At 41.1% G+C, this 10,525-nt stretch overlaps 1 protein-coding gene across 3 annotated transcripts; it reads right to left on the bottom strand.

The window, feature by feature from the left end:
• Positions 1 to 3,303: 3,303 nt before the first annotated feature.
• Positions 3,304 to 10,499, bottom strand: PDCD2 (programmed cell death 2). Of its 3 annotated transcripts, XM_001086513.5 has the most exons (6): positions 10,203 to 10,499; positions 9,411 to 9,653; positions 8,968 to 9,099; positions 5,931 to 6,034; positions 4,779 to 4,892; positions 3,304 to 3,658 (listed from the first exon to the last, which is right to left on the bottom strand). In XM_001086513.5, the coding sequence occupies exons 1-6, from the start codon at positions 10,483 to 10,485 to the stop codon at positions 3,500 to 3,502; spliced, it is 1,035 nt and encodes a 344-aa protein (XP_001086513.1). In that variant the 5' UTR covers positions 10,486 to 10,499; the 3' UTR covers positions 3,304 to 3,499. The 3 variants fall into 3 exon arrangements, 2 of the variants coding, with proteins under 2 accessions (XP_001086513.1, XP_014993238.1); XR_003728696.2 differs by lacking the exon at positions 5,931 to 6,034; XM_015137752.3 differs by lacking the exons at positions 3,304 to 3,658; positions 4,779 to 4,892; positions 5,931 to 6,034 and adding an exon at positions 7,057 to 8,237.
• Positions 10,500 to 10,525: the final 26 nt, after the last annotated feature.

Raw genomic sequence — 10,525 nt, 5'->3', positions numbered from 1 at the left:
TATTACTGGAAGTTTCTCTTAACACTTTAAAATTTATTGTTGATAATATTTTTGTTATTCCAAGTTTACTGAACTACTATTACTGCTGATTTAGTTGATTGCATTGAAAGTTCTAGGCATGTAATCATTTGTAAATAGTAATTCTATGTTTTCCTTTCCAATATTTTTCCTATCAGTGCCTAGGACTTTAATGTATATAACTTTAAAAAAATCATCTTTTATAGTTGTAGCTACATATACAGGAAACCTAACAAATGTATAGCATAATGTATTATTCAAAGGCAGATACCCTTGCAGCCACCAACCAGGTCAAGAAACATAATTTTGCTGCCTGTCCTAGAAGCCCCTCCTTATGGTCCTTCCAGACACACACTCCTGGCTTCCCTCAAGCAGGAACTATTATCCTGACTCTCATGCATTTAAAGATAATTGAAGTTCCTTATCCATTTCTTTTCTTTCCAATTTACAGGCCATTTAGTGTTTAGAGCTTCCCATAGTCTGGGGTTTGCTAGTTGGAAATTCATGGTGTAGTTTCCCTATTCTCTGTATTTCCTGCAAATTGGAAGCTGCCGTGTAATTCCTAGATCTATTAATTCATTAGTGGGTTGCAATGGCATTTTAGTCATTTCTTTTTCATTTATTAATGTGAATACTTTTATAAAAGGATTATACTCCATATAACAGGATAAATACTTGCTTCTTTCCCTTTTTAGGTTTTCAAGATAAAATGATTTCATATTAATATGTCCAATTCAAAGCTCACAGGGTTTTTATTTAACCAATTCTATATTATATATACTCTTCCTTCTACAATGAGAATTTTATTTCTTAAAGACACAGGGGATGAGGAATTAGAATGTCCCATAATTACTCATTTACTTTACATATTTACTTTATCATTACTTTATCTGTTATATGTGCAATTTTTTTTGAGACATGATCTCACTCTGTTGCCCAGGCTGGAGTGCAGTGGCACAATCATGGCTTGCTGCAGTCAAACTCCTGGGCTCAAGTGATCCACCTCAGCCTCCCGAGTAGCTAGGACTACAGGTGCACATCAACACACCCAGTTCACTTTTTTTACTTTTTGTAGAGACAAAGTCACTCAACTGTTGCCCAAGCTGGTCTTGAACTCCTAGGCTCAAATCATCCTCCCACCTCCACCATACCATTCTTAAGAGTAACAAAAATACTATCACCAATATGATTGCCAAAAACACTTAAAACCGTTTTTTTTTTTTTTTTTTGGCTGTACTATCTGAAACTGTCAAAGGATATTTAGTATCTGAAATAAAAAGGCAAAGCTGAATATGCTGCTCTCTACAGCAGAGGAGAGCTGCTGTGGCTGGACAGTATCTGAACCAAGCAGATCTTAAAACTTTGTAGGTATTGAGAAATGGTGGATGCATGGACAGCACTGTCTGTGGAGCCATGATTACGTAGGTGAGACTTCTCATTACCTTGTAGTGTTTTAAAATGTCTTCACATTTCTAAAGGCAACTTGCTTAATGCATTTTTTAATTTAAATTTTTTATATTGTACAGTTTATTTTTAATATAGTTGCTATTTTTTAACACAGATGCCCAGTCGGTGCTGTGACATTTTCTTTCTAGTGATTTGGACCAGTTTGTCTCCCTCTTGATATACCTGTTCCAAATGGAAAGGCCCTGTAAACTTTTAGGATCATCTCTGGAGGTTGACTGGAATAAACACCAATGACAGCTTGGCTGAGTACGCCAAAATACCTGCAAGAATGTCCATATCAAGTAACAGTTTTTACCACAGAAAGACCATAACACGTTTGCTTTAAAAGCCCGTAGCATTCATAACGTACTAACACATTCTGCCTATGCAGAATAATACATAATTTTAGATATGAAGGCCCTACTAGTCCAGGTTTCCTTACGCCACTGTGCTTCCTACTAAGTGTTGTGACCAACTCGTCACTAGTTGATGACAACTTACTTCAGTAGCCACAGGCTGACACCATAGTTATAGGTGGTTCTCATTGATTTAGCCATCCCAGGTTCGAAACTAGTACCCTCTAGCTCTTAAGTAGCCTAGTGTCAAACCTCCCCATGGGAGAAACTCCATACTGCAGTTTTCCATATGGTGCTATGTATAACTGCATCTTACACACACAGTTAGTACAAATTGCATATACATACTTATATAATACGGACTACTAGGACAGAAATTTCTAAATTACAAATCAAATAGACAATTATATTAGCAAGTGACGTTACCTATGAAAACGTGAGGATTTATGGTGGCAATGCATTTCAGTTAACAGGGATGTGTTAGGGGACAATGTGAGCCAATGTAGATTAAGGAAATAAGCCTGAGAAATTGATCAGAATTAGCCGTCAGTATTCAGGCACTGATCAACAGCAATGTGTCTTCAGGGCAGGCATCACTGGTGCTGAGAGAACTGGGAATTTTCAAGTGTGAGCTACTAGGGGATGGAAGGAACCTTAGTGTAGTCTTCGGAGCCACTTGCTTAAACAAATATATCAGAAACATAATAGGCCAAGGTCCTTAAACAAATATATCAGAAACGTAATAGGCCAAGGGTCAGCCCTTTGAAAACTGACTTCAGGGCCTTCCTTTCTTCAGGCTGCTGCCTCCTAGGCCAGACCCTTATCCTGGCTTACATTCCATAAGCCTTGTAAATGCGACAGGGAACATGTGTACAACGCTGACATGGAAAGGGAAGACCATCGCCTTTTGCCTTTCAGTGTCTCATCTGTCAGCAGGGCCACTGGCTGCCGAAGATCGGTTCTGAAGGTAGAGCCTCTTCCAGTTCCAGTTCTGTGATCACAAAGCCACTGTTCCTGATCTGCCAGCTGTGATACTGCTACTTCAGAATGACTGGGTTTCCTGTTTCTCGTACTCACCAACCTGAGGTTTGGTGTTTTTCTAATGTTCTGGGCTTCCAGTACATACTAGAGCCTGTGATAATCAGCTAATGATCAGACAAGTTTGTTGGAGTTTTACCTAAGTATTTTTCTTTGTGTTTTAAAAAACTTAGGGTGGGAAGTGCTCTCAGAGTGAGATAGTTTGACTTCATTAGGCACATAACCCATTTTTATTATAAAAAGAAATGCACGTATAAGTAAAACGATCATTTTAGTTAGTCCCACCATTCGTTGGTAACCAGTGCACTAAGTGTACATCTTTGCAGATTTCTGTGCGTACATACAAATATTTTTACAAGAATAGGATCAAACCACGAATACCACCTATAATGGTATCTTGGTTGTCAATGTAGGTGTTATAATTAAGACTGTGTAGCCTTCCACGGTGGATGTACCAAAATTTATTTAATTCTCTGTCAGTGGACACTTTTGTTTCAGTAATATGTAGACACTGTGTAAGCAATCTCTCAACATCTCTGCACCTTTATTTTTGGTATAAGTATTTCCTTAGGATAAAATCCCAGAAATGGAATTGCAAGGTATAAAAGAGCATTAACATTTTTCAAGGCTTTAAGATGCCTTTACGGTGTAGCTGTTACATCCTGCTTCCACACAAATTCTTCTGTATAGCCAGTACCCAAGCTGCAGCTCTCAGCACAGGTGAAGACAGCCAGGATGCCCCAGTCAATGCTCTTGCCCAGTCTGTCAGCCTTCAGGTAGTTTAGGAGCTGAGGCATGACCTGAGAAGAGGGTGACACAGTTAGAAAGCCGCTTCACAGCAGGGAGCACTACTTTTAAGAGACCTTCTCAGCCAGGATGATTATAGGAATCTTGGTCTTTCAATCCTCATACTACAAAGCAGGATTATAGACATTATACAATTAACATGTTTTAACAATCTAAAACTTCCTTATGACTTCAAAGCCCCTCTCACCTTCTGTTTGATGTTTTCCATTTGAGAAAGAAGTTCACAAGTGGCTGTTAATAAATTATTTTCATTACTAATATGCCACTCAAAAGGGCTGAGGCTTCTATTTAGGCAACTTTTACTTTGTATCATTGCAGATATTGTTACTCTTGACTCAAGAAACACTAATTACTAGTCATGAATACAAAAAGGACATCTGTCAATGTAGTTATAGAGACCAGAGAAGAATCTCAGAAGTAGTCTAATTGAAAGAGTGAATAGGCAGAACAGCCACCATCCTGTCACCTCATTTTGGACCCTGAGAGCTCTGGCACTAAGAACCAAGCAGAGTTTTGGTTATGGTCCTCATAATTCCTTTTTTACCCAAAGAAACAAACCAATACTAGCTATGACTTTGGGAAGATTAGTGAATCCATAGCTCAAGAGCATTTCCACCCAAAATGGATTTTGGTATTTTGATGCTAACAGATCCTTTTGGGCAGGGGGGCACATTTTTCTTTAATGCTTATATCCATTTGTTCTAACAAATCCACAAACTAAGATTAAACAGTAAAGACTCCTCTCATAAAGTATGGAGTCAAAGACTTCAATTAATGGAACAAGGAAGGTATAAATTATTTAAAATAACAAAAGTTAACAGAGGCACTAACAATAATGACGTAACCACACTGGAGGTGAGACAGTGTAGATACACTCATCTTCACAGAAGTCAGTCAACAGACAGTGTCTGAAAACTAGGAAACAGAAAAAGACAAGACAGTTCCTTCCAGGGAACTAGCCCCAAGGTGAGGCAGGAAACTGACGGTTTTCATCATAGGCCACCCTTCCGTACTGCCATTGGACCCATGTGCACAAATTACCTTGGCGCAGTTTTTAATGTTTAAAACAATCATGGTGATTACACACTAAAATCGTCCTTATTTAGGTCATACCTGGAATTCCAGTATTCTCTTGGCACCACAGGGGCAATCTGGAATATCCTTTTCTTGAGGAATATTTTCACCAGAAATCCAGATGGGGGCAATACCTCTGCCATATCTAAGAATCTAAAATCAATGAGGATCATGTTCAAATAATCAATACCTTACCTAAAAGTTTCCAATGGTAACATGCTATCTACTCCATGAATGTTCCTACTCTTGATGTAGCACTGACCCAAAAGGCATGTCACAGTTCCTCCATCAGACCTGGCTGTGCCAGTGTGCCATTAATGCCTTCTCAATACCCCAAAGTGACTATTTCAGCTTATCTGACTCGGAGGGCATCAAAATATATTTCCTAGATGATGCTTTTACTACCTAATGTTGGAATGTTAGTCCTATGAATATATTGTGAAGGGACTAAGAATGAGCCTCTGCTCTGATTGCAGAGTTCTGCCCAGAGTCTGTGCCTGCCTTCATGGTTAAAAAATTTTAGGAGGGACAAATACCAAGTGAAACAGTGTTTTGAAAACTACTACAAACATAAGTAACATTTCACCGTAATAAGCTTCCTACAGCAACTGAGTAGTTTTCTGTATTTTGTCTAAAAGCATATGCATTGCTAAAAACTGCCTTAGTGTTTAAGACCTAGATCTATTCTTCCTATAAACCCCTGGGTATTTATTTGAACCAGTGACTGGTTTATGGGTTTTTCCTCCGTGATTTACGTTTATGGTAGGGGAGGTTAAGGAGAAAATGTTAACATGCCACGTTTGTTTTACAAGCCAAAGGTACCTGTTGGAAATGGGCAAAAATCACCTTTTTTCTTTTTGTGGGGGGGCCATTTGTGCCTAAACCTCATGTACCTCAGGCAACATCTCATTCATCTCCCATCCCTGATGCTTTCTTTAGAAAATGAACCCTGTATGATAAACAGTATAAGCTTTAGTCTTTTAGTAACTATTAAATGGATCAGCACTGCAAAGCACCTTTCTACATGGCCCATCTGTGTGAGAAACTCCTCTAACAAGATAACAAAAGCCTGCTTTTATAGGCTCCTAAGGAACAGACTAGTGTTACTATGAAGTTATTTCTTCTCACAGATTATACTCATAAAACATGGCCTGAAGAGAACACAGTGAGGAGCTGTGAGTTCCACTTTACCTGTTCTGGTTCAAGGGCTATCTGAGTTTTAAACTTCTGAAAAATTGTATCTTCCCTGGATTCATGTTTTGCCATGGAATCCAGTTCTTCCTCAAGTGCTTCACCTGAAAAATCAACGTAACTATTATGAAAACAGGAGTAATCCCCACAACTTGTCAATTCACACCTGGAGAGGGGACCCCCTTTTAATCAGATAGCTTTCCCTATTTATTCACTCATTCAAGTTGGACCATCTGAATTTCCAGGTACTCCATGCAGCTCTATTATATGGGCTCCCATTTAGTGCATTTCCTTAAAGCTTCAAAATAACAGAATGGTCAAGGGCTTAGGACTGCCCAGCACATCACAGGACACCCAACAAATGTGAGCCCTTCTTATCATTAGTATCCTCAGCTGGTAGGCTCACTCACTCAGTCATCAAATGTTCATTTCCAGCCCATTTCTGGCCTGGTGCAGTGGCTCACGCCTGTAATCCCAGTACTTTGGGAGGCTGAGGTGGGCACATCACCTGAGATCAGGAGTTCAAGACCAGCCTGGTCAACATGGTGAAACCCCGTCTCTACTAAAAATATAAAAACTAGCCAGGCGTGGTGGTAGGTGCCTGTAATCTCAGCTACTCGGGAGGCTGAGGCAGGAGAGTTGCTTGAACCCAGGAGGCAGAGGTTGCAGTGAACCGAGATGGTGCCACTACACTCCAGCCTGGGAGACAGAGTGAGACTCTGTCCTAAAAAAAAAAAAAATGTTCATTTCCTTCTCCACATTTCTTCCTGGGATTACAGCCACCCTGAGCCACTGCTGTCCCCAGCAGACCCATGTCTCTAAGTATAACCATTAGTCTTTGTAATGTACATTAAAATAGAACTGATATACCTTGAGTAAGAGAAGCTAAAGTAACTGATGAAACTGGAAAGACACTGATGGTGTTCACTTGCACCATCAGGTCTGATGGAGGAAGTGTAGGATGCCTTCAGATTGATGTTCCATCAATTATACGAGGAAAGTTTCAGTGTAACCATTAGGACACTGTAAACGCTGTTCCCTCAGGCCCTACTGCCTCCTGCCAAACTCTTTCATCTGGGAACTCAAATTCAAGTCTCAGGTAAAACACGGCTACCTCCAGGAAGCATTTTTCTTTTTAATTCTCCTTTTATTTTGGAACATTTTGAACATACACAAAAGTGGAAATACTATAATGAACCGCCATGTACCATTAATCAGCTTCAACACTTATCAAGTCCAGTGTTTCCTTTCTCTGCCACTTCCAACTCCATCATTACTCTGAAGTAAATCCCACACATATCACTTTATTCATAATTAAGTTATGTACCCCTAGAACTCAAACTCTTTCCTTTTATTTACCAATTTGAAAATAAGTCTGTTCCTAAGTATCCTACAAAGATGATTACTGAGTTTTTTAAAAGTATCATTTTGAACCCGTTAAACATATCTGATGCAGTTAGTGTCCTTGGAGATGTTCAAACTGTCCATCTTTTGCCAGCAGGAGCCTTTTCATGTTGCTTGAGTTCTGACATGGCCCTAGTAATCCTTCCTGGCATCCTTAATCTTTGATATGACCACGTTCCCACATTATATGAACATTTCCTGACCCAGTTCTGGAACCAACCACCTCTCCAAAGAGCCTGGAGTTCCTTTTAGAGAGAAATGGTACATAGACACAATCAACATTATCTTCCTCCTACGCCCAGCGCCTCAGTTTTCAGTAACACCAACATAATTACTCATTTCCTTTATCCCCCCAATATACACACAACCATCTCAAAATAACAGCAACAGGTTATTAATAACATGTTTATTGAAAATACTAACACTGTTACATTCTTTTCATTCTCAGGGTATATTCCACTAGAGATGTACTGTCCCATGTGTTGAAGTCACCTAGAAGAGTTCTTAGTGTGGTTATATGACTACATCAAGAGTTTTTTACTTGTGATAATTAGGGACTGCTTTTTAACTTACCTTACTTCATAATCTTAAAATACACAGTTCCACAGTCACATTTATACTAATAAGGCATATTTGAAGTCCAGCTTTCATCCTTGATCCTCCTACTCTAGGCTCTGCCTTCTCCTAAAGGTAAGCATTTTCATGATTGTTTTTATCGTACAGGTATGAACACACGTGTGGTCCCTTCCAGGCAGTCTTCAGTGATGTCACATGTGTTCTGATGGCACCAGTATTATACTCTTATCAGTCATTACATGGAATGTAACTTCCCCAAGTATTATTTGGGATCCTCCATGAGACTGTGAGCATCTGACCACTGGAGTGTTGCTTCCCATTATATCCCTATTATCAAGCACAAGGTCAGGCACAGAGTAAGACTCAAACATGTTTTGGAATGTAGGACTGGTATTAACTACAAACCAGTAAGCTAATGTTTTCATTTTGAGTCTATAAATCTAATTTTGTGGCGGTTTTGTGTATGGCTCAAGGCTCAAATTGTAAAATTTAACATTATGTGACCAAAGCAAGTTATACCCAGAACCTCAATTTCCTCACCTTCAAAATGGGGCAGTTTCTGACTTACTGGTCTGCTGTCAGGATTTTAATGAGCTCATGCACAAACAGTATGTAAGGTAAGTGCAGGATAAATGTTGGCTACTATAATAAAATAAACCTCTAAGATACTTGGTCAGCACAAGTACTACCCGAGTATGCACTGTAAGTAAACTGACAAAATTGTGTATCTAAAACTGGCCAGATGAAAGAGAAACTTTTAAGGGGCCCTTCTGCATGCCCGACACTGTGCTAGGCACTCACACTATCCCAACCTGAGAAACAGATCTGGGACCCAGAGGAACTTAGCAAGCTTCCAGCGTCTTGTGCAGCCCTATTTATGCGACCATCTGGATACCCACCCTTGTCTTTACAGGGAGCGGAACACACCTCATAGGTGTCAGAAAACACAGTCCGGGAAGTATATTTTCAGCTGAGGTACCTCTGCTCTAGACACACTGAGCTTTCTTCCAAGCATTATGTTTAACCACTTAATGGATGAAGTCCTCAAACTGCTTACCCATGCTCCCTGTAATCTCTGAGTAATCTTCCTTTTCCACAACCTCAGGCATAATCTCCTCTTCTGTTTCTATTACAATTTCAAATTCTGGAAAAAGGAAGTTGTGGTCTGGAATTATATGGTCGAAATGATCTGAAACGAAAGGGACAGCACTATTAGTAATCATTTAGTTTTGAAGACAGTTTAATAAATGGTTGTCTCTAAAGTACTGTATTCCCTATAGTTCTGGCATTTTAGATAAAGGGTAATAAATTAAATGCCTATATGGTGACATTACTCAGTGATTCAGACTTTACAGCCTCTTTTTTACAAAGGTGTTCCAGGTATGAAAAATTTTGAAGTACTATACCTTCCCTAATTTTAACTTTAAAGTTATCCTGGAAATATTTGGGTTGACAAAGGCGATGAAACTGAACTGAGATTTTTAAAAAAAGATTACTCACCTGGTTGTGCACAAGTCTGCTTATGTCCCAATCTCCAGTCTAGGGTCTGATGCTCCTTGCTGCAGTAATATGCTTTGTGGCATCTGGAGCACGTTTTGGGGCCTAAACAGCCACAAACCCTGCAGAGATGAGCACCAGACTTAAGCTGGAGACACACTGATTCTCCTGTTTCTGGGGGAGGATTCTCAGAAGGTGGCTCATATGAGTAAAAATCGTTTTTCCTGGGTAGCTGATTCCTAAAAACTAAAAGAGAATGCAGAGAAAAGTTATATCTTCAAACAAAACAGCAATTCAAATATTTCATCCTCTACACATAAAACTGAAAATACTTTTTTAAAAAATGAAAGTTTTTGCTTTCAGGAATAAGCTTTTAAAATCCCGAAACTAGATTTCGTCTGGTACGCAATTGAGTTGCCTCCTGGAGCTAGTCTGAGTTAATCCAATTAGTAAGACTGATCGTTAAGAACGACTGCCAAAAATACGAAAAAGCTACTGGGACCCATCTTTCCAAGACAATTTCTATTATCTGAATAGCACCATACCTAGCACCCACTGATTAAAAGCTGGGGGCTACCGATGCGCATGGGCAGTTAGAAGCTTGTGTAGTAAAAATGAGGACATCCTGGAAGGGCCCGGGAGAAGGTGCTCCTGGGGAAGCGCGGGGGAGGGAGCTCGAGGATGGGGCGGCAGCGGTGCTTTCCGCCGTCTCCCTCCTGGCTCCCGGAATTAACGCGCACGCGTGGGAGGCATGGCCCCGTCTCGGCCCCGTCTCGACCCCGTCTGGCGGCTCACCTCGCAGGCCGGCACAGCACGGCGGCTCGCGGCAGCAGAAGAGGAAGATGCCGCGGTGGAAGGCGTCCGCGCGGCCGGGCAGCGGCGCGTACACCTGCAGCAGGAAGGAGAGCGGGCGGCCGCACAGCGCGCAAGCCAGGGCCCGGGGCCCGGGCAGCCCGGCCGCGCCCAGCCATGCCGGCCGCCCGCCCACCTTGCTGGGGAACTGCTCGCTGCGCAGTCGCCACGCCGGCGCTGACTCGGCGAAGCCCAGCTCCACAAGTCTGGCCCCGGCGGCAGCCATGCGGGGCGCGAGCTGGCGTGAGGGGCGGGGCTGGCGTGAG

This window comes from Macaca mulatta, chromosome 4, assembly GCF_049350105.2.
Source record: "Macaca mulatta isolate MMU2019108-1 chromosome 4, T2T-MMU8v2.0, whole genome shotgun sequence".
Taxonomy (NCBI): domain Eukaryota; kingdom Metazoa; phylum Chordata; class Mammalia; order Primates; family Cercopithecidae; genus Macaca; species Macaca mulatta.
This window is presented reverse-complemented; position numbering and strand designations above follow the sequence as displayed.

Bases quoted from the DNA above. Each gene is read 5' to 3' on its own strand.
- PDCD2 (XM_001086513.5), bottom strand. From the start codon at position 10,485: ATGGCTGCCGCCGGGGCCAGACTTGTGGAGCTGGGCTTCGCCGAGTCA. The intron at 9,100-9,410 runs GTGAGTAATCTT...CTTTCGTTTCAG, and splicing joins GCAGACTTGTGCACAACCAG to ATCATTTCGACCATATAATT. The intron at 6,035-8,967 runs GTAAGCAGTTTG...TTGATTTTTCAG, and splicing joins AGAGATTACAGGGAGCATGG to GTGAAGCACTTGAGGAAGAA.